This window comes from Saccopteryx bilineata, chromosome 2, assembly GCF_036850765.1.
Source record: "Saccopteryx bilineata isolate mSacBil1 chromosome 2, mSacBil1_pri_phased_curated, whole genome shotgun sequence".
In the NCBI taxonomy this organism is placed as follows: domain Eukaryota; kingdom Metazoa; phylum Chordata; class Mammalia; order Chiroptera; family Emballonuridae; genus Saccopteryx; species Saccopteryx bilineata.
The window spans coordinates 161,954,524-161,974,060 of NC_089491.1; the positions used below are offsets into that span (position 1 = coordinate 161,954,524).

The 19,537-nt window shown below is 39.7% G+C and overlaps 1 protein-coding gene across 6 annotated transcripts in view; it reads left to right on the top strand.

Annotated features, from left to right (window-relative positions):
- ZMYM2 (zinc finger MYM-type containing 2) overlaps positions 1-19,537 on the top strand; it is a 154,782-nt gene that overhangs the window by 52,782 nt on the left and 82,463 nt on the right. For 5 of the 6 annotated variants that reach the window (XM_066258289.1, XM_066258291.1, XM_066258294.1 and 2 more), the window contains one exon: positions 8,685-8,756. The exons of the other annotated variant lie outside the window; for it this stretch is intronic. In XM_066258289.1, coding sequence (XP_066114386.1) covers positions 8,685-8,756 — 72 coding nt within the window. The remainder of the gene's footprint in view (positions 1-8,684; positions 8,757-19,537) is intronic. 6 annotated transcript variants of the gene reach the window in all.

Genomic DNA, 19,537 nt, shown 5'->3' on the forward strand with positions numbered 1-19,537 from the left:
CAGACGTGACTGCATCATCCATCCGGGGCCTAAGGGGCGGGGGGGGGGGGGCTGGGGGGAACGCTCCACAGTCCATAGCAGCGTGGCTGCTCGTCCATAGCAGTGCATTACGTATGTCCGGCGTTGTCTGGCGCTTGCTGACATCATCAGTGGGCAGGTGCAGCAAGCACTGGAGGACAGAAGCCTAGGAGGCGGAGAGCCAAGAGAACCTGCGAGACAGCCTGCTGGTGTAAAAAAGGTTAATAATGTAAAAACAGTACACACACCATACACACAATACTATGTAAGTGTAAGGTGCTTTGTGTATAATCATTACACAGTACACAAAGCAGCTTACACTTACACAAAGCACCATACATTTACACAGTGTGAACTACATTGGTCTTATAAGAGACCACTATAAGATGTAGTTCACACTGTACCCCAATGTATAATTATCTCCCATATCTCCCACTATTTTCCCATATTCTGAATGAGGAAACTGCTGAAATCAGCGGTTTCCGGCATTGAATCCGCCTCCTATTGATTTCATTTGGAGTGCAGCGGATTTTGTGGAAGAGAGCTCCCAAGAATCTCAGGTTACCACACAATCCTCCGCAGCCTCCTTTTGATTTCAATAAGAGGCGGAGAAATGACAGTTTCCGACACATTTCTTCCTCTCCTATTCAAGTCAATGGAGGCCGCAGCAGATTCCGCTCAAATATAGAGCATGTTGCTTAATTTTTTCCACGCTAGAACTTTTCCTAGAGCAGAAAAATTCCAAAGGTGGAATCCGCCACCCCCAATAGGCTGAAAGAGGCTTCATACTGAGGAATCTGCTGTGCGGATTCTGCAGTGTAAAAGATCTGCCTCCCATAGAAGTCTATTGCCAAGGTTGCGGGTTTGATCCCCAGTCAGGGCACATACAAGAATCAACCAGTGATAAATAAGTGGAATGACAAATTGATTGTTCACTCTCTCTGTTTTTCTTTCTCTCTCTTTTTCTTAGTCTCTCCTTCCCTCCTTCCTCTATCTCGAAAATCAATCAGTAAAATTTTTTATAAAAGTCTATAGTTAATTTGGATTTCCTTAATTTTTACATAATACCCCTTTTCTGTTTCAGGATTTAGCCCAGAATACTACATCATATTCAGTAATCATGTCACCTTAGACTCCAATTAGTTGTGACATTTTCTAAGATCCCCTGTTTTTGAAGACCCTGACATTTATTTTATTTCTCCCCCACTCTTTTTTTATTTATTTTATTTTATTTTTTATTTTTTTGTATTTTTCTGAAGCTGGAAAAGGGGAGAGACAGTCAGATAGACTCCCGCATGCGCCTGACCGGGATCCACCCGGCATGCCCACCAGGGGGCGATGCTCTGCCCCTCCGGGGCGTCGCTCTGTTGTGACCAGAGCCACTCTAGCACCTGGAGCAGAGGCCAAGGAGCCATCCCCAGCACCCGGGCCATCTTTGCTCCAATGGAGCCTGGGCTGTGGGAGGGGAAGAGAGAGACAGAGAGGAAGGAGAGGGGGAGGGGTGGAGAAGCAAATGGGCGCTTCTCCTGTGTGCCCTGGCCGGGAATCGAACCCGGGACTTCTGCACGCCAGGCCGACGCTCTACCACTGTGCCAACCGGCCAGGGCTCTCCCCCTTTTTTTCTTTGACCACAGGCAGTCTTCAGGAGTCAGGTATATTCTAAGATTTCCCTATATTGGAATTGTTCTGTTGTTTGTCTCATTGTTATACAGCCTTGGGCTATGAGTTTTTAGGAGGAAGGTCACAGAGGTGTTTGTGAACTGTTTCCATTTTTATCCCATGCAAAGACACATCTCGTGTGATTTTACTGTTTAAGTTGTTATCACAGTAACCTTATTGTTTGTTAGAATTCTTGTAAAACTCCCTGTTCCCCATTTCCGTGTTGTACTCTTTGGAATGAAGTCACATTCTCCTTTAGTGTGGGGCATATATAGATATCTGGGATTATTCTGCATAGGGGATTTGTCTCTTCTACATTTATTAATGTATTCAGTCACTTATTAATATCAGTAAGGACTTGTGGATATTTACTTAATACTCTGGATTATAATTTAGTACCACTTTATTTGTTGCTTATAATTTTCTAGTTTTGGCCATTCGGAGCACTTTCATTTGTCTCCTGTGTTCTTTTGACATACCAGATCATTGATTTCTTTTTTGAATTTTTTTGCAGGCTTTTTTCAGTTCTAAAATATCCGCTTGGTTCTTTGTCTTTTATTTTTCTTAAAAGAATCTGTATTCATTGTTACCATATTTCCCCATGTATAAGACACACCTTAATTTTGGGGCCTGAAATTTGAAAAAGAATGTATTATATAAAGTTATTGAACTCAAGTTTTATTCATCATAAAATTCATACAACTCCTCATCACTGTCAAAACTTCCATCCATTAGCTTGTCCTCATCTGTGTCTGATGACGAATCACTGTCTTCATATATTGCCTCGTCCTCAGTACCATCTATGACATTTGAAATGTCACAACCACTGTATAAGACACACCCAATTTTTAGACTCCAAATTTTTCAAAAAATGGTACGTCTTTTACGTGGGGAAATATGGTAATTGAGCAATGGGGACATAGATAAAAATAGTGGCCAAGTTCAGTATTAGAGACAGGAGTCAAAGGGGAGGTGAAGGTGGAGATAAGAAAAGATTACCATATAATTTTAGTTTCCAAGCTACAGCAAAAGAAGACACCCATTAGAGTGTAAGTGGTCCCTAACATGTCTGATTGTGTTCTACCAATAACAGCATATGTATGGATTCCCATTTATTTACTTACAAATTATTAACATATAGTATGAGAATTATGAAATATAAAAATATTTTTAAATGAATATGAAACAATGTTTTAAATTAATATTTATTTGATTTTGTAAAAGAATAAATATTTTTATTTATTTATTTAATTTTAGTGAGATGAGGGGAGGCAGAGAGACAGACTCCCGCATGTGCCCTGACCAGGATCTACATGGCTAGCCCACTTGGGAGTGGTGCTTTGCTTATCTGGGGCCTCTGTTCCATTGATTAGCAACAAAGCCTTTTTTTTTAGTACCTAAAGCAGAGGCTGTGGAGCCGTCCTCAGGGCCTGAGGCCATCTAGCTCCGACACTTGAACCAATCAAGCCTTGGTTACAGAAGGGGGAGAGAGTGGAAGAGAGTGAGATAGAAAAGGGAGGGCTGGAGAAGTAGATGGTCACTTCTCCTCTGTGCCCTGACTGGGAATTGAACCCAGAACATCCACATGCCAGGCCAACACTCTACCACTCAATTTACCAGCCAAGGCCCTAGATAACGAAGAATATTTTTGATGTCCACCAGAGCAGAATCATTTCGTGTTGGTGGAGGCTCTCTGGAGAACCAGCAGGAAGGTACTCCTACTCTTCCTAGTAAAGGTGCATTCAGCTAAAGGCCAAACAGGAAATGAATGCCTATACACACCCAGCATTAACAAGAAGCTCCACACATTCCATGGGTGTCAACAGAGGCCAAGTGGAGAGCCTGAACTTCTACCTCCATGTGGCAATAATAAGGTGGCACATACCTTTCCTTACCAGAGCAGTGTCAAGTAAATCCAGTTAATGTAAAGGATTAACTATGATCCAGGTATATGTTATGATACTCAAAATGTCCTGGCTGCAGTGTTTTAAAGTCACACTTATCCTACCAAAGCCCAGGAAGAAAAAAAAGTAAATGGAAAGAGTTAATCAAGAGATGATAACACTAAAGGAACAGACATGTTCTAATTAGCTGACAAACAAGCAGCCACGATAAAGCTGCTTTAACCAGGCACAGAAGCCATATTTCCCATTTATAAGATGCACCCCATTCCTAAAAATTTGTGGTCTAAAAACTGGGTGCATCTTATACAGTGGTTGTACATTTTTTTTTAACTTGTATTTCCGCTTTTTCATGCTTGTTTTTGCACTCATTGTTTTGCACTTGTTACCAGTATATTACAGTAGGTTACGTTTTGCCATGTTTTGCCTAGAAATGGATGAGAAAAGATTTTAGTACAGTGCTGAATTCTAGTTAAAAGGGATTAAGTTTGCAAAAGTGAATGGAAATCGTGCTGCTATATATAATTTGGTCCTCCTCCAACTGAGAAATCTGGCTATGGAAAGAAGAAACCCTACTGGCAAAAGACGGTCATGAGAGGCAAGTCAGCAAAATAGCCTGATTTAGAGAAGGAATTGAAGATACCTGTATGTATTTCCCTGGCTGGTTGGCTCCGCGGTAGAGTGTTGGCCTGGCTTGTGGAAGTCCCGGGTTCGATTTCCAGACAGGGCACACAGGAGAAGCATCCATCTGCTTCTCGACCCTTCCTCTCTCCTTTCTCTCTGTCTCTCTCTTCCCCTCCCGCAGCCAAGGCTCCATTGGAGCAAAAGGTTGTCCTGGACATGGAGGATGGCCTCATGGCCTCCACCTTAGGTGCTAGAATGGCTCTGGTTGCAGCAGAGCAACGCCCCCTGGTGATCATGCCAGGTGGATCCCAGTCAGAAGCATGGGGAGTCTGTCTGCCTTCCCCCCTTCTCACTTGGGAGGAGAGGAGAAGATTTGGATTTAAGAGCAAAGGGCAATTGGAATTCGTGTGTCCACCAAGATGGTTCAGCATGAAGCAAGAAGAATTGCTGATGAAAAAGAAGTTACTGATTTCAAAGGAGGACACAATTGATGCTTCAAGTTCATGAAATGGAATGGATGCAGCATGCGTCCTCGCACCAGACTTGCCAAAAAGATTCCTGAAAGCTATGAGCAGAAGGTCCTTATCTTTGCTCCATCTATGACATTTGAAATGCTACACTTTATCATTTTGTCATTAAATGTCAGAATGAGTTGGGACAGATTGCAAATACGGATGAAGTCCCTCCTCAATTTGATGTCCCAAGTAACAGAACTGTTGATAAGAAGGGGGTGAAAACTGTAACTGAAGACAAGTGGACATGAAAAAGCCATTATACACTTTGCATTTGTTACCAGTATATTACAGTTGTTCTAGCTTGTTGTGCTGGCAGAAGCAAGCTGCCCCCTATGCTGCCTTTCAAATGCAAAATGATGCCAAAAGAAGAAATTCTTTGAGCAGTGATTGTCATTGTTCATTACAAGGGTTGGATGATCTGGTTTGAGAAAGTTTGGAGAGGGAGACCATGTGGGCTCTTATGCGAACCTACCCTATTGGTGTTTGATCAGTTCAGGGCACACATAACAAAAAACACAAAGAAGATTGCTGCAGAGCAAAAAAAAAACTTGCTATCGTACCTGGAGGCTTGACAGCCTAGCTCCAACCACTTGATGTCAGCAATAACAAACCCTTCAAAGCTGCCATGAGAGATGAATGGAACCAATGAATGAAATCGTCAGAAGACAATTTGACACTAGCAGGAAGAGTGAAGAAACCAACTATAGGAGCAGTTTGTACCTGGATGAAAAGATCCTGGGATAATATCAAGATTGAGATAGTTGTCAAATCATTTAAGAAGTGTAGCATTTCAAATGTCATAGATGGAACAAAGATGAGGCAATATGATATGATGACAGTGATTCATCATCAGACACAGATGAAGACAAGCTAATGGATGGGAGTTTTGACAGTGAAGAGTTGTATGAATTTTATGATGAATAAAACTTGAGTTCAATAACTTTATGTAATGCTGTTTCTTTTTCAAAGAAAATTTTTGGGTCCCAAAATTAAGGTGTGTCTTATACATGGGAATATCATATAATTGGGAAATAATGGTAATTTAAAGTACTTGGAGATCCTGGCCATGCAGTTCCGCAGTGGATAGAGCATCACACTGGGACATAGAGGACCCAGGTTTGAAATCTTGAGGTCGCTCGCTTGAGCAAGGGATCACTTGCTTTGCTGTAGCACCCCCCCCCCCCACTGTCAAGGCACATATGAGAAAGCAATCTGTGAATAACTAATGTGCTGAAATGAAGAATTGATGCTTCTCATCTCTCTCCCTTTCTGTCTGTCTCTATTTATTCCTCTCTCTCTGTCCAAAAAAAAAATTTGCTTGGAGATATCATTATAATTATTGATAACACTGGGGAACAAAATTTTTGTTGCACCCACAAAAATACTTGTTCTTACCTAATTCGAGTGTGCTGGTCTCAGATCTGATGTTAGTTTTCTTTGTAAGCTACAGTATTTTTGCAATTCAAGATTTTAGGTTTTCATCTTACTGTAAAATTTTCAACATTTAGTTTAACATAATCAAGTAGAATGTCTTGGGCATTATCTTTGTGAAAATATAATGTATATAATGAAGTAAATACACTAATACACTAAAAGATATGATAGCATCAGAATTTGTCTACAGTGTCAAAATAGAACATATTAAAACACTTATTTTAATCATAAAATTTGCACAAAAGTTATTTAAATTCTATTCAGGCAAAAATTTGTGTTTGTAGGTTTTGTGTTTGTGTACTTGTCAAGGACAATCTCGTTTGATGCTCCAGCAGTAGTCTGCTCATCTCTAACAGCTTCAAGATTTTCGGGAAACTTATCAAGGTGACTGTTCAGGAAGTGAATCTTAATGCTCAGGTTACATCCAATGTCACGGAAAGCCAACAGCATCCTTTGAACGAGAGTTCATAGTTTTCTGCTTTTTTGTTGCCAAGGAAGTTCTTTGTATCTGCCCCAAAAGACTGCCATGCTGCATTTTCTCCTCCTTATTCGTCTTCCTGGCAAATTCTTTGTCACATATGAAAGTTCGAATTTGAGGTCCATCGAATACACTTGCTTTTTATTTATTTATTTTTATTTTTTGTATTTTTCTGAAGCTAGAAACGGGAGAGACAGACTCCCGCATGCAAACGACCGGGATCCACCCGGCATGCCTACCAGGGGGCAACGCTCTGCCCCCCAGGGGGCGATGCTCTCCCCCCTCCGGGGCGTCGCTCTGTTGTGACCAGAGCCACTCTAGCGCCTAGGGCAGAGGCCAAGGAGCCATCCCCAGCGCCCAGGCCATCTTTGCTCCAGTGGAGCCTCGGCTGCAGGAGGGGAAGAGAGAGACTGAGAGGAAGGAGAGGGGGAGGGGTGGAGAAGCAGATGGGCGCTTCTCCTGTGTGCCCTGGCTGGGAATCGAACCCTGGACTTCTGCACGCCAGGCCAACGCTCTACCACTGAGCCAACCGGCCAGGGCCTACACCTACTTTTATCTTCTTGAAAGACAAGGCAGGAAAAGCAGAAATAATATGTTGAAAGCATTCACTTTCTCTGTTCGAAGCCTGAGCCAACTGCTTCACTAAGCTAAGTTTGATGTGAAGTGGGGGAAAAATGATCCTGTCTTGATTAACGACAGGTTCATTCACAATATTTTGCATTCCTACTTCCAAAGCTTCATGTTTCAGCCACTCCTGTGTCCGGTGTTTCTCCCGAGCTCGGCTGTCCCATAAACACAGAAAGCAGGGATATTTTGTGAAATGTCTCTGTTGGCCTAGCAGGAAATTCACCATTTTAAGATCCACACAAATGATCCAGTATTGCTCCTTATACTTTAGAAAGTCGAGGACAATTTTTATGTCATTATAATCTTGCAGATGAGTTGAATAACCAGTTGGAATCGCTGAAAATAGGCAATATATGCACGTGCAATAAATGATGAAATGTTGCGCCTTTGACGTTGATGTAACAGCCACACATATAACAGAAGGTGTCAGGACTATTCTTACATTTACGCCTATTCGAAGCCATGATTCAATCTTAAAATAAGAGGGTGTTTTTTATCAGATAATAACTTTTTACATTTAAAAACAACCAAAATTATGTAAAAGTGATGTTTGGAAAACATGATTGCCTTGTGGTTATGTTCAATCCAAGAGTTGTTGCCCTTTAACTACAATTTAAAAACCAATGCATGCAATGCATTGGTAACAAAAAGAAATTAAAATTGCATGAAAGCTGGAGCATACACCAAAAAATGGATTTTAGATTTAGAATCAGCGATGCAGAAATGTATAGAAACAGTTCTAAAACCTCATGCAACAGAAAATGAAAAAAAAAATTGTTCCCCAGTGTAAACTTTAATCAGATCTTGTCATCTAAGAGAAAGAAGTTATATTTTGCAAGAATTACTTATAGGCAGGTCAAATCTTAGGCTGTAATTAATTAATATATTTTAAGTGATAGGGGAGATAGACTCCTGCATGTGCCCCAACCAGGATCTGCCTGGCAACCCTTGTCTGGGCCAGTGCTTGAATCAACCTAACTATCCTCAGCTGATGCCCAAACCAAACAAGTTATCCTCAGCACCTTGGGCCAATGCTCGAACCAGTTGAACCACTAGCTGTGAGAGGGGGAGAGAGAGGGAAAGGAAGCAGATGATCACTTCTCATGTGTGCCCTGACCTGGGATTCAACCCAGGATGTCTGTACCCCGGGTTGAGACTCGATTCACTGAGCCAATAGCCCAGAACATTAATTTTTAATTATTGTTTACTATAAGTGATTTTTTTTTCTATACGTTAATTAAAATTATTTAATATCTCTTGTCTATGTTGGGCAGTGGCACTGGGGCTATGACAGGCATTTTAAAAATTTGGATTGAGTTTGTAAGTCACAGAACAGGTAATTAAAAATCAACTTTTACAATTTATTTTCTTTTCAATCTACTAGGCTTTGTATATATGTTTTTTAAAATGTTCGAAAATCTTTTTTAGGTAGGTAGCCACCCAAGCTTCCTGAAGGAGGTTCGAGATCACATGCAGGACTCTTTCTTGATGCAGCCTGAGGTAAGTAGAAACGTAGCAGGGGTTAAGGCGCGACTTTTTTATGCACTGCTACTGTTATGGTTTATCTGAACAGTCCTCTGCTTTCTGAGTGCTGGCACACTTATAACATACTCAGTTTCAATTCCTCACTACTGCAGAAAAGCGAATATTTCAGTAAACTATGTCACAGGAACGTTTTATTTTCCAGTGTATATAAAAGTAATGTGTACTCTGCACTGTAAGTGTGCAATATAGCCTTTTGTCTAAAAAAGGAATGTACATACCTGAACTTAAAAATACTGTATTGATAAAAAAATGCTAACCATCATCTGAGCCTCCAGTGGTCTGCAGGGTCTTCAATTTGTAATAAACCCAGTATCTGCAAATCATAATAAAAGAGAATATGCCTGTGTATTAAAATTTATGCACTAAAAATACATGATTGTTACCTGTTTTTTCTCTATGATCAATATAAACTTTTTTGGCTCTGGCCGGTTGGCTCAGTGGATAGAATGTTGGTCTGGCATACGGATGTTCTGGGTTTGATCACTGGTCAGGTCACAAAGCAGAAGCAACCATCTGCTTCTCTTCCCTCCCCTCTTCTCTCTCTCTTCCTCTCTTGCAGCAGTGGCTTGATTTGCTCAAGCATCCGCCCCGGGTGCTGAGCATAATTCAGTTGGTCTTCTTGTTGGTCTTAGGTGCTAAGGATAGCTCAGTGGATTCAAGCATCAGCCCAATACTGGGGTTGTCACCCGGTTGCTGCACATACAAGAATCTATCTCCCCTCCTTTTAACTTGGAAAAGAAGGAAAAAAAAATAGGATTGTAACTAGAATCAATCAAAATAGTTATAAAAACACTTCTAAATTTTTTTCAAGTGTGATATATACTTTATTTCCTAAAAGATTTTCAAAAATTTATTGCTTTTAGCTCTGGCTAGTGGCTTAGTGGTAGATAGAGTGTGTAGATGTTCCGGGTTCAATTCCTGGTCAGGCACATGGGAGAAGTGAACATCTGTTTCTCCACCCCTGCCTCTTTCCCTTCTCTCTCTCTCTCTTTCTCCCACAGCCATGGCTCAATTGGTTCGAGCGCATTGCCCTAGGAGCTGAGGATGGCTCCATGGAGCCTCTGCCTAAGGCACTAAACATAGATCGGTTGCCAGCATGGCCCTAGATGGGCAGAGCATCAGCCTATGATAGGGGTTATTGGGTGTATCTTAGTTGGGGCGCATGTGGGAGTCTGTCTCTCTATCTCCCCTCCTCTCTCTTGGAAAAGAAGAAAAAAAAATTATTTTTAAGTGATTTTAGAGAGTGAAAGAAAAACATTGATTTGTTGACTTATTCATTGATTCTTTTTTTAAAAAAATATTTTATTTATTCATTATAGAGAGGAGAGGAGAGAGAGAGAGAGAGAGAGAGAGAGAGAAGGGGGGAGGAGCAGGAAGCATCAACTCCCATATGTGCCTTGATCAGGCAAGCCCAGGGTTTTGAACCGGCAATCTCAGCGTTTCCAGATTGACGCTTTATCCACTGCGCCACCACAGGTCAGGCGATTCATTGATTCTTTAATGTGCCCTGATTTGCGATTGAACCCACAACTTAGTGTATAGGGACGACACTCTAAAGAAGTGAACAACTTGGCCAAGGCTGATAAATACTATTAGACTAATGGTCTAAGTAATAAAATCATATGACTAATAACTACAGTGGACTTCTTTTTTTATTTTTCTGAAATAAGAAATGGGGGAGAAGTGAGAAGCGGGGAGCGGCAGACAGACAGACAGACAGACTCCTGCATGTGCTGGACCAGGATCCACCCAGCATGCCCACCAGGGGGTGATGCTTGGCCCCTTTGAGGCGTTGCTCTGCTGCAACCAGAGCCATTCTAGCACCTGAGGCAGATGCCATAGAGCCATCCTCAGCCCCTGGGCCAACTTTGCTCCAGTGGAGCCTTGGCTGCAGGAGGGAAAGAGAGAGATAGAAAGGAAGGAGAGGGGGAAGGATGGAGAAGCAGATGGGCTCTTCTCCTGTGTGCCCTGTCCAGAAATCCAACCAGGAACTTCCACATGTCAGGCAGACCCTCTACCGCTGAACCAACGGGCCAGGACAACTAACCTACAGTGTTTTTAAGTAATGTTGAATATTTTATATTGAGCTATCTGCCAATACAATGTAAAAAGCAGGGATTTTAATTTTTGATGAAGTTACAGGTTGTGCTAAAACTAATGTGGTTTATTGCATCCAATTAGAATGAAAGAGAAATCCACTTTCCTATATTGAATACTGTATAAAGATGATAAACTTTTTTCCATGTTATACCATGGACCCAAGTTAAGTTTTAGTAAATGTGGCTAGGTAGTAGGTTCTGTGCTGGTTCTATCTTGGTGCCCATTTCATTTATTAGATTTGTAGCAACAAGTACATGAAACCTTTATTTCTTCAGTACCTATACACGTTGTTCACTTGCTTGGTCAGAATGTTCAAGTGAAATATACTACTTATTGTCTGATCTTTGGTGGTGCAGTGGATAAAGCCTCAACCTAGAATTTTGAGGTCACTGGTTTGTAAACCCAGGCTTGCTGGGACAAGGCACATATGAGAAGCAAGTAAATAAATAAATAAATAAATGAAATCTTTAAAAAATATATAATTACATTTTAAAGGAAAAATTAGGGGAACTTTTGTTTGTTTTTTATCTTTTTATTTTTTTAGATTTTATTTATTCATTTTTAGAGAAAGAGAAAGGGGGGAAGGAGCAGGCAGCGTCAACTCCCATATGTTCCTTGTCCAGGCAAGCCTAGGGTTTCAAACTGGCAACCTCAGCATTCCAGGTTGTCGCTTTTTTCCACTGTGCCACCACAGGTCAGGCAGGGGAAGTTTTAAAATCATGTTATGGTCAGTTTTGATATTAATGTGGAATTGGTTAAAATGATAATGTAAGTCATCTTTTTTTAGCGAGTAGCCTAAATGTGAGCCAGTTTATAATAAACTACCATTATATTTACCTTTTATCTTACCATTATCTTGTTTCATTTAGTTCTACCTCATTTAGTTCCCCTCCTTTCCCTCTGGGATTTGCTGTCCTGTTAATCTGTATCTCTGTGTTATGTATATATAATTTCACTAATCCTTTCAACCTTCTCTGATCCCATCCCCTCATCCCTCTTTCCTCTGACAGCTGTCCCTCTCTCCCTGTGACCCCACCTCTGCCTCTATTCCATTCCTTAGTTCACTTTGTTCATTAGATTTCACATATAAGTAAGATCATACGGTATTTATCTTTTACTGCCTGGCTTATTTCACTTAGAATAATAATCTCTGGGCCTGTCTATGCCAGTGCAAAAAGTAAGATTTCCTTTTCTTTGGCGCATAGTATTCCATTCTGTATACATATCACAGCTTTTTTTATGCACTCGGCCACTGTTAGACACTTGGGCTGTTTCCAGGTCTTGGCTATTGTAAACAATGCTACAATAAACATGGTATTGCATATCTTCTTTTGAATCAGTGTTTTGGGATTCTTAGGATATATTCCTAAAAGTGGGATTACTGGTTCGAGAGGCAGTTCCATTTTTTACTTTTTTTGAGGCAACGCCATACTGTTTTCCACAGTGGCTACACAAGTCTGCATCCTCACCAGCAATGCAGGAGGGTTTCCTTTTCTCCACATCCTCGATAGCACTTGTGTGATGATTTGTTAATGAGAGCCATTCTGATAGGTGGGAGGTAGTATCTCATTGTGGTTTTAATTTGCATTTTTCTAATGATTAATGGTTTTGAGCATTTTTACATATGTCTGTTGGCCATCTGTATGTCCTCTTTGAAATAGTATCTATTCAGGGCCTTTTCCCATTTTTAATTGTATTGTTTACCTTCCCGCTGTTGAATTTTAGAAGTTCTTTATAAATTTTGGTTATTAACCCCTTATTAGACATATTGGCAAATACGTTCTCCCACTGTGTGGGTTATCTTTTTATTTTGTTAATGATATCTTTTGCTTTTTAACTTGATGTAGTCCTATTTATTTTGTCCTTTTTTTCACTTGCCCCAGGAGATATATTGACAAAAATAATTCTTACAAGAGATATTGGAGTTTATTCCCTGTGTTTTCTTCCCAGGTTTTTATGGTTTAGTGACTTACATTTAAATCTTTTATCCATTTTGAGTTTGTTTTTGTGACTGGTTTAAATTAATCTAGTTTCATTTTTTTGCATATACCTGTCCACTTTTCCTAACATGATTCATTAAAGAGAATGTCGTTACTGCATTGTATTTTTTTGCCTCCCTTGTCAAATACCAATTGACCATAATGGCATGGCTTTATTTCTGGGTCGTTTGTTCTGTTCTTTAGATTTGTATGTCTGTTCTTAAACCAATACAAAGCTGTTTTGATTACAGTGGCTTGTAGTATAACTTGATATCAGAAAGTGTGATACCTCCCACTTTGTTCTTCATTTTTTTTTTTTTTTTTTTTTACAGAGACAGAGAGTCAGTCAGAGAGAGGGATAGACAGGGACAGACAGACAGGAACGGAGAGAGATGAGAAGCATCAATCATTAGTTTTTCATTGTGCGTTGCAACACCTTAGTTGTTCATTCATTGCTTTCTCATATGTGCCTTGACCTTGGGCCTTCAGCAGACCGAGTAAGCCCTTGATGGAGCCAGCGACCTTGGGTTCAAGCTGGTGAGCTTTTACTCAAACCAGATGAGCCCGCGCTCAAGCTGGTGACCTCGGGGTCTCAAACCTGGGTCTTCCGATGCTCTATCCACTGCGCCACTGGTCAGGCTTGTTCTTCATTTTTAAGATTGCTGAGGCTATTTGTGTTGTTTTGGTTCCATATAAATTTTTAAACTATTCTGTATTTGTAAAGAATGCCATTGGGATTTTAATAGGAATTGCATTGAGTCTCTAGATTGCTTTGGGTAACATAGACATTTTAATGATGTTAATTCTTCCTATCCATGAACATAGTATATGCCTCCACCTGTGTATACTGTCCTTGATTTATTTTTCTAAGTCTTATATTTTTCCGAATACAAGTCTTTTAAATTATTTACAATAATTTAACCTCCTTGGTTAAATTTATTCCTGGGTATTTGTTTGGTTGCAGTAGTGTAGGGTATTGTTTTCTTAATTTCTGATATTTTATTGTTGGTGTATAAAAATTCTACTGGACTGACTAGGCAGTGATGCAATGGATAGAGTGTTGGACTGGGACGTGGAGGACCCAGGTTCAAAACCCTGATGTCATCGGCTTGAATGTGGGCTCATCCGGTTTGAGTGTGGGTTCATGAGTTTGAGTTTGGGATCATAGACATGACCCCATGGGCTCTGGCTTGAGCCTAAAAGTCACTGGCTTGAGCCCAATGTTGTTGTCTTGAACAAAGAGTCACTTGCTCTGATGTAGCACCCGTCAAGGCACATATGAGAAAGCAATGAATGAACAACTATGGAGCCACAATGAAGAATTCATGCTTCTCATCTCTCTCCCTTCCTTTCTGTATGTCCCTGTCTGTCCTTCTCTTTGTCTCTCATTCTGTCTATCACACACAAAAAAATGCCACTGATTTCTGAATATTAATTTTATATCCTGCCACTCTGCCAAAATCATTTATCAGGTAAAGTAATTTTTGACTGAAACTTTATGGTTTTCTATGTATAGTATTATGTCATTAGCATATAATGACATTTTTATTTTTCTGATTTTGATGCCTTTTTTTTCTTCTTTTCTGATTGCAGTTGTTACAACTTCCAGAACTGTGTTGAATAAGAGTGGTGAAAGGGGGTACCTCTGTTTTATCTTAAGGGGAGGGATTGCTTTTAATTTTTGTCCATTGTATGTGATATTGGCTGTGGGTTTGTCATAGGTGGCTTTTATTATGTTGAGGTATATTCCCTTTATGTCCTCTTTATTGAGAGTTTTGATTGTAAATGGGTGCTGGATTTTATCAAATGCTTTTTATTCATCTATTGATTTAATCATAATTTTTATCGTTCATTTTGTTTATGTGATGAATCACATTTATTGATCTGTGAATACTATACCAGTCTTGCCTTCCCGAAATAAACGCCACTTGATCTTTTTTTTTAAATTAATTTTAATGGGGTGACATTGATAAATCAGGGTCCATAAGTTCACAGAAAACGTCTCCAGGTTATTTTGACATTTGATTACGTTGCATACCCTTCACCCAAAGTCAAATTGTCTCCCGTCACCTTCTATCTGGTTTTCTTTATGCTCTATCCCCCCTTCCCGCCACCCCAGTAACCACCACACTTTTGTCCATGTCTTTGAGTCTCATTTTTATGTCTCATTTTGGGGAAGATTTTATGTTTCAAAGAATTTGTCCATTTCATCTAGGTTTTGTAGTTTTTTGGCATACAGTTCTTCATAGTATTTTCTTACAATATTTTGTATTTCTGTTGTGTCAGTTGTTATTTCTCCACTCTCATTTCTAATTTTGAGTCCTCTCTTTTTCTTGGTGAGTCTAGTTAAAAGTTCTTCAATCTTGTTTACCTTTTCAAAGAACCAGCTCCTTGTTTCATGGATCCTCTGTATTGTTTCTTTAGCCTCTATTTCACTTATTTTCACTCTGATCTTTATTACTTTCTTCCTTCTACTACCCCTGGGCTTTACTTGCTGTTATTTTTCTAGTTCTTTTTGATGCAGTGTTGTTTATTTGAGCTTTTTCTAGCTTCTTAAGGTATGCCTGTAATGCTATGAACTTCCCTCTCAGTACTGTTTTTGCTGTGTCCCATAAATTTTGAGTTGTTATATGCTCATTATTATTCGTTTCTAGTAATTTTTTAATTTCTTCTTTGATCTCATTGTTAACCCATTCATTATTTAATAACATGCTATTTAGTTTCCAAGTGTTTGAATATTTTTCAATTTTTCTGTTGTGGTTGATTTCTAGTTTCATGCCATTGTGATCAGAGAAAATGCTTGATACAGTTTCAATCTTCGTAAATCTGTTGAGACCGCTTTTGTGCCCTAACATGTGGTCTATCCTAGAGAAGATATCATGAGCACTTGAAAAGAATGTATATTCTGTTGCTTTAGGGTGAAAGGTTCTGAATATAGCTATTAAATCCAGTTGATCTAGTGTGTCTTTTAAGTCTGCTGTTTCTTTGTTAATTTTCTTTCTTGAGGATCTATCTAGTGATGTTAGTGGAGTATTGAAATCCCCTACTATTATAGTATTGCTGTTGATCTCGCCCTTTAATCCATCAAAGTCTGCTTTATATATTTAGGTGCTCCTATATTAGGTATGTAGATGTTTATGATGGTTATATCTACCTGTTGGATTGCTCCCTTTATCATTATGTAGTGATCTTTTTTATCTCTTACTATAGTCTTTGTTTTAAAGTCTATTTTGTCTGATTGCTACCCCAGCTCTTTTTTCATTTCCATTTGCATGAAATATTTTTTCCATCCTTCTACCTTCAGTCTTATGTGCATCGTTTGTTTAATGTGTGTCTTTTATAAACAGCATATATAAGGTTTCTGTTTTCTTATCTACGCACCTACCCTATGTCTTTTGATTGGATTATTTAATCTGTTTACATTTAAGGTTATTATTGATATTGTTGTTTGTTGCCATTTTATTCTTTAAAACTGTATTCCTCTTTTGCTATATTTTTTTTCACCATTTGATCTGTTTACTACAGCCCCTTAACATTTCTTGCAGTGTTGGTTTGGTTGTAGTGAATTCCTTGAGTTTTTTTTGTCTGGTAAGCTTTCAATTTCCCCTTCAATTTTAAACAATAGCCTTGCTGGATAAAGTAATCTTAGTTGTAGGTTCTTGTTCTACATTACTTTGAGTATTTCTTGCCATTTCCTTCTGACCTCAAGTGTTTCTGTTCAGAAGTTAGATGTCATCCTTATGGGGGCTCCTTTGTAGGTGATAGCTTTTTTTCTCTAGAAGCTTTTAATATTTTCTCTTTATCAGTTAGCTTTGATATTTTAATTATGATATATCTTGGTGTAGATTTCTTTGTGTTTCTCTTTAACGGAGTTCTCTGTGCTTCTTGAATGTGTGAAACTTTTTCCTGCCTCAATTTAGGGAAGGTTTCAGCTATGATTTGATTGGACAATATTTCTTTCCCTTGTTTTTTTTCTTCTTCTTCAGGAACCCCTATGATGCAGATGTTATTTCTTTTCATGTTGTCACAGAACTCTTTTAGAGTTTCCTCAGACTTTTTGAGTCTCTCTTTTTTTTTTTCTGCTCTGCTTTTGTGCCTTTATCTTGTCCTCTAACTCGCTGATTCAATCCTCATCTTCATCCATCCTGCTTTTAATTTCTCCCATTGTGGTCTTCAATTCTGATATTGTATTTGTCATTTCTGACTGATTCTTTTTTATTATTTCAGTTTCCTTTTTTATATTTGCTACCTCTTTATTTAGGTGTTCGTAATGACCATCTATTGTTCTAAGCTCTTTGAACATCTTAACAATCATTATTTTAAACTCTGCATCTGTTATTTTGGTTATATCTGACTCATTCAGGTCCTTCTCTGGGGATTTCTCTTGATTCATTTGGGTTGCATTTCTCTGCCTGCCCATTTTGTCTGTGTATAAGAAAGGTTTGGCCATTGGAGTCCAATGCGTGTTCCCTCTGTGTATCCTAGGTGTGGTCTCTCCACTTAATCTTGATGTATGATCTTTTTAATGTATTGCTGGATCCTAAATGCTAATGTTTTGTGAGAATTTAGCATCTATCATCAGGGTTCTTGGCCTATAGTTCTCTTTCTTTGGAACGAGATTAATACTTCCCTCATAAAATGAACTTCCAAGTCTTCCATGCTTTTGAATATTTTGGAATAGCTGGAGAAGAATAGGTGTGTGTTTTTTGTTGTTTTTATTTTATTTTATTTTTTAAATTTTATTTATTTATTTATTTTTACAGAGACAGAGAATAAGTCAGAGAGAGGGATAGACAAGGACAGACAGACAGGAACAGAGAGAGATGAGAAGCATCAAACATTAGTTTTTCATTGCGCGTTGCAACACCGTAGTTGTTCATTGATAGCTTTCTCACATGTGCCTTGACCACAGGCCTTCAGCAGATGGAGCAACCCCTTGCTGGAGCCAGCGACTTTGGGTCCAAGCTGGTGAGCCTTGCTCAAACCAGATGAGCCCGCACTCAAGCTGGTGACCTCGGGGTCTCGAACCTGGGTCCTTCCACATCCCAGTCCGATGCTCTATCCACTGCGCCACCGCCTGGTGAGGCTATTTTATTTATTTTTTGGTAGAGATAGAGAGAGGGACAGATAGGGACAGACAGACAGGAAGGGAGATGAGAAGCATCAGTTTTTTTCATTGCAGCACTTTAGTTGTTCACTGATTGCTTTCTCATATGTGCCTTGACTGGGGCACTATAGCAGGTGGAGTAACCCCTTGAGTTTTGCTCAAACCCATCTGGATTAACCTGCACTCAAGCTGGCAACCTCGGAATCTCAAACCTGGGCCCTCCGCATCCCAATCTGATGCTCTGTCCACTGCGCCACTGCTTGGTCAGGAGAGAAGGATAGATGTTAATTCGTCTTTCAGTGTTCGGTAACATTTACCTGTTTAAACATCTGGGCCAGGAATTTTGTCATAATTGTTTCAATTTTATTTGTTGTAATCAGTCAGTTTAGGTTTTCTGATTCTTCTAGATTGAGTTTTGGAAGGTTGTATGTTTCTAGGAATTTATCCGTTTTGCTTAGGTTGTCCAATTTTTTTGGCATATAGATCTTCATAGTATTTTCTTACAATACTTCGTATTTCTGCTGTGTCAGGTATTCTCCACCTTATTTCTATTTTTATTTATTTTGGGCCTTCCCTCCTTTTTTTGATGAGCCTGGTTAAAAGTTCTTAGATCTTGTTTACCTTTTTAAAGAATTAGTTCTTGGTTTCATTGATCTTTTGTGTTTTTTTTTTTAGCCTCTATGTTATTTATTTCCACTCTGATCTTTATTATTTTCTTCCTTCTTCCTCTGGGCTTTATTTATTGTTCATTTCCATCAGGGTTAGGTTGTTTTTTTGAGTTTTTTTTTTTTATTCTTATTTTTTTTATTTTTTAAATTATTTATTTTTTTGTGGCAGAGACAGAGTCAGAGAGAGGGACAGATAGGAACAGACAGACAGAAAGGGAGAGAGATGAGAAACATCAATTCTTTGTTGGGTTCCTTAGTTGTTCATTGATTGATTTCTCATATGTGCCTTGACTGTGGGGCTACAGCAGACCGAGTGCCCCCTTACTCGAGCTTACAACCTTGTGCTCAAGCTGGTGAGCCTTGTTCAATCCCGATGAGGCCATGTTGAAGCTGGCAACCTCAGGTTTTTGAACCCAAGTCCCCCACGTCACAATCTATCCACTGCACCACCGCCTGGTCAGGCTCCTTGATTCTTAATGTATTCCTGTAATTCTATGAAGTTCCTTGTCAGGACTGCTTTTGCTATGTCCCATAAATTTTGAGTTGTATGTTCATTTTTTTTTATTATTTTTTTTTATTTTTGTATTTTTCTGAAGCTGGAAACGGGGAGAGACAGTCAGACAGACTCCCACATGCGCCCGACCGGGATCCACCTGGCACGCCCACCAGGGGGCGATGCTCTGCCCACCAGGGGGTGATGCTCTGCCCCTCCGGGGCGTCGCTCTGCTGCGACCAGAGCCACTCTAGCGCCTGGGGCAGAGGCCAAGGAGCCATCCCCAGCGCCCGGGCCATCTTTGCTCCAATGGAGCCTTGGCTGCGGGAGTTGAAGAGGGAGACAGAGAGGAAGGAGGGGGTGGGGGTGGAGAAGCAAATGGGCGCTTC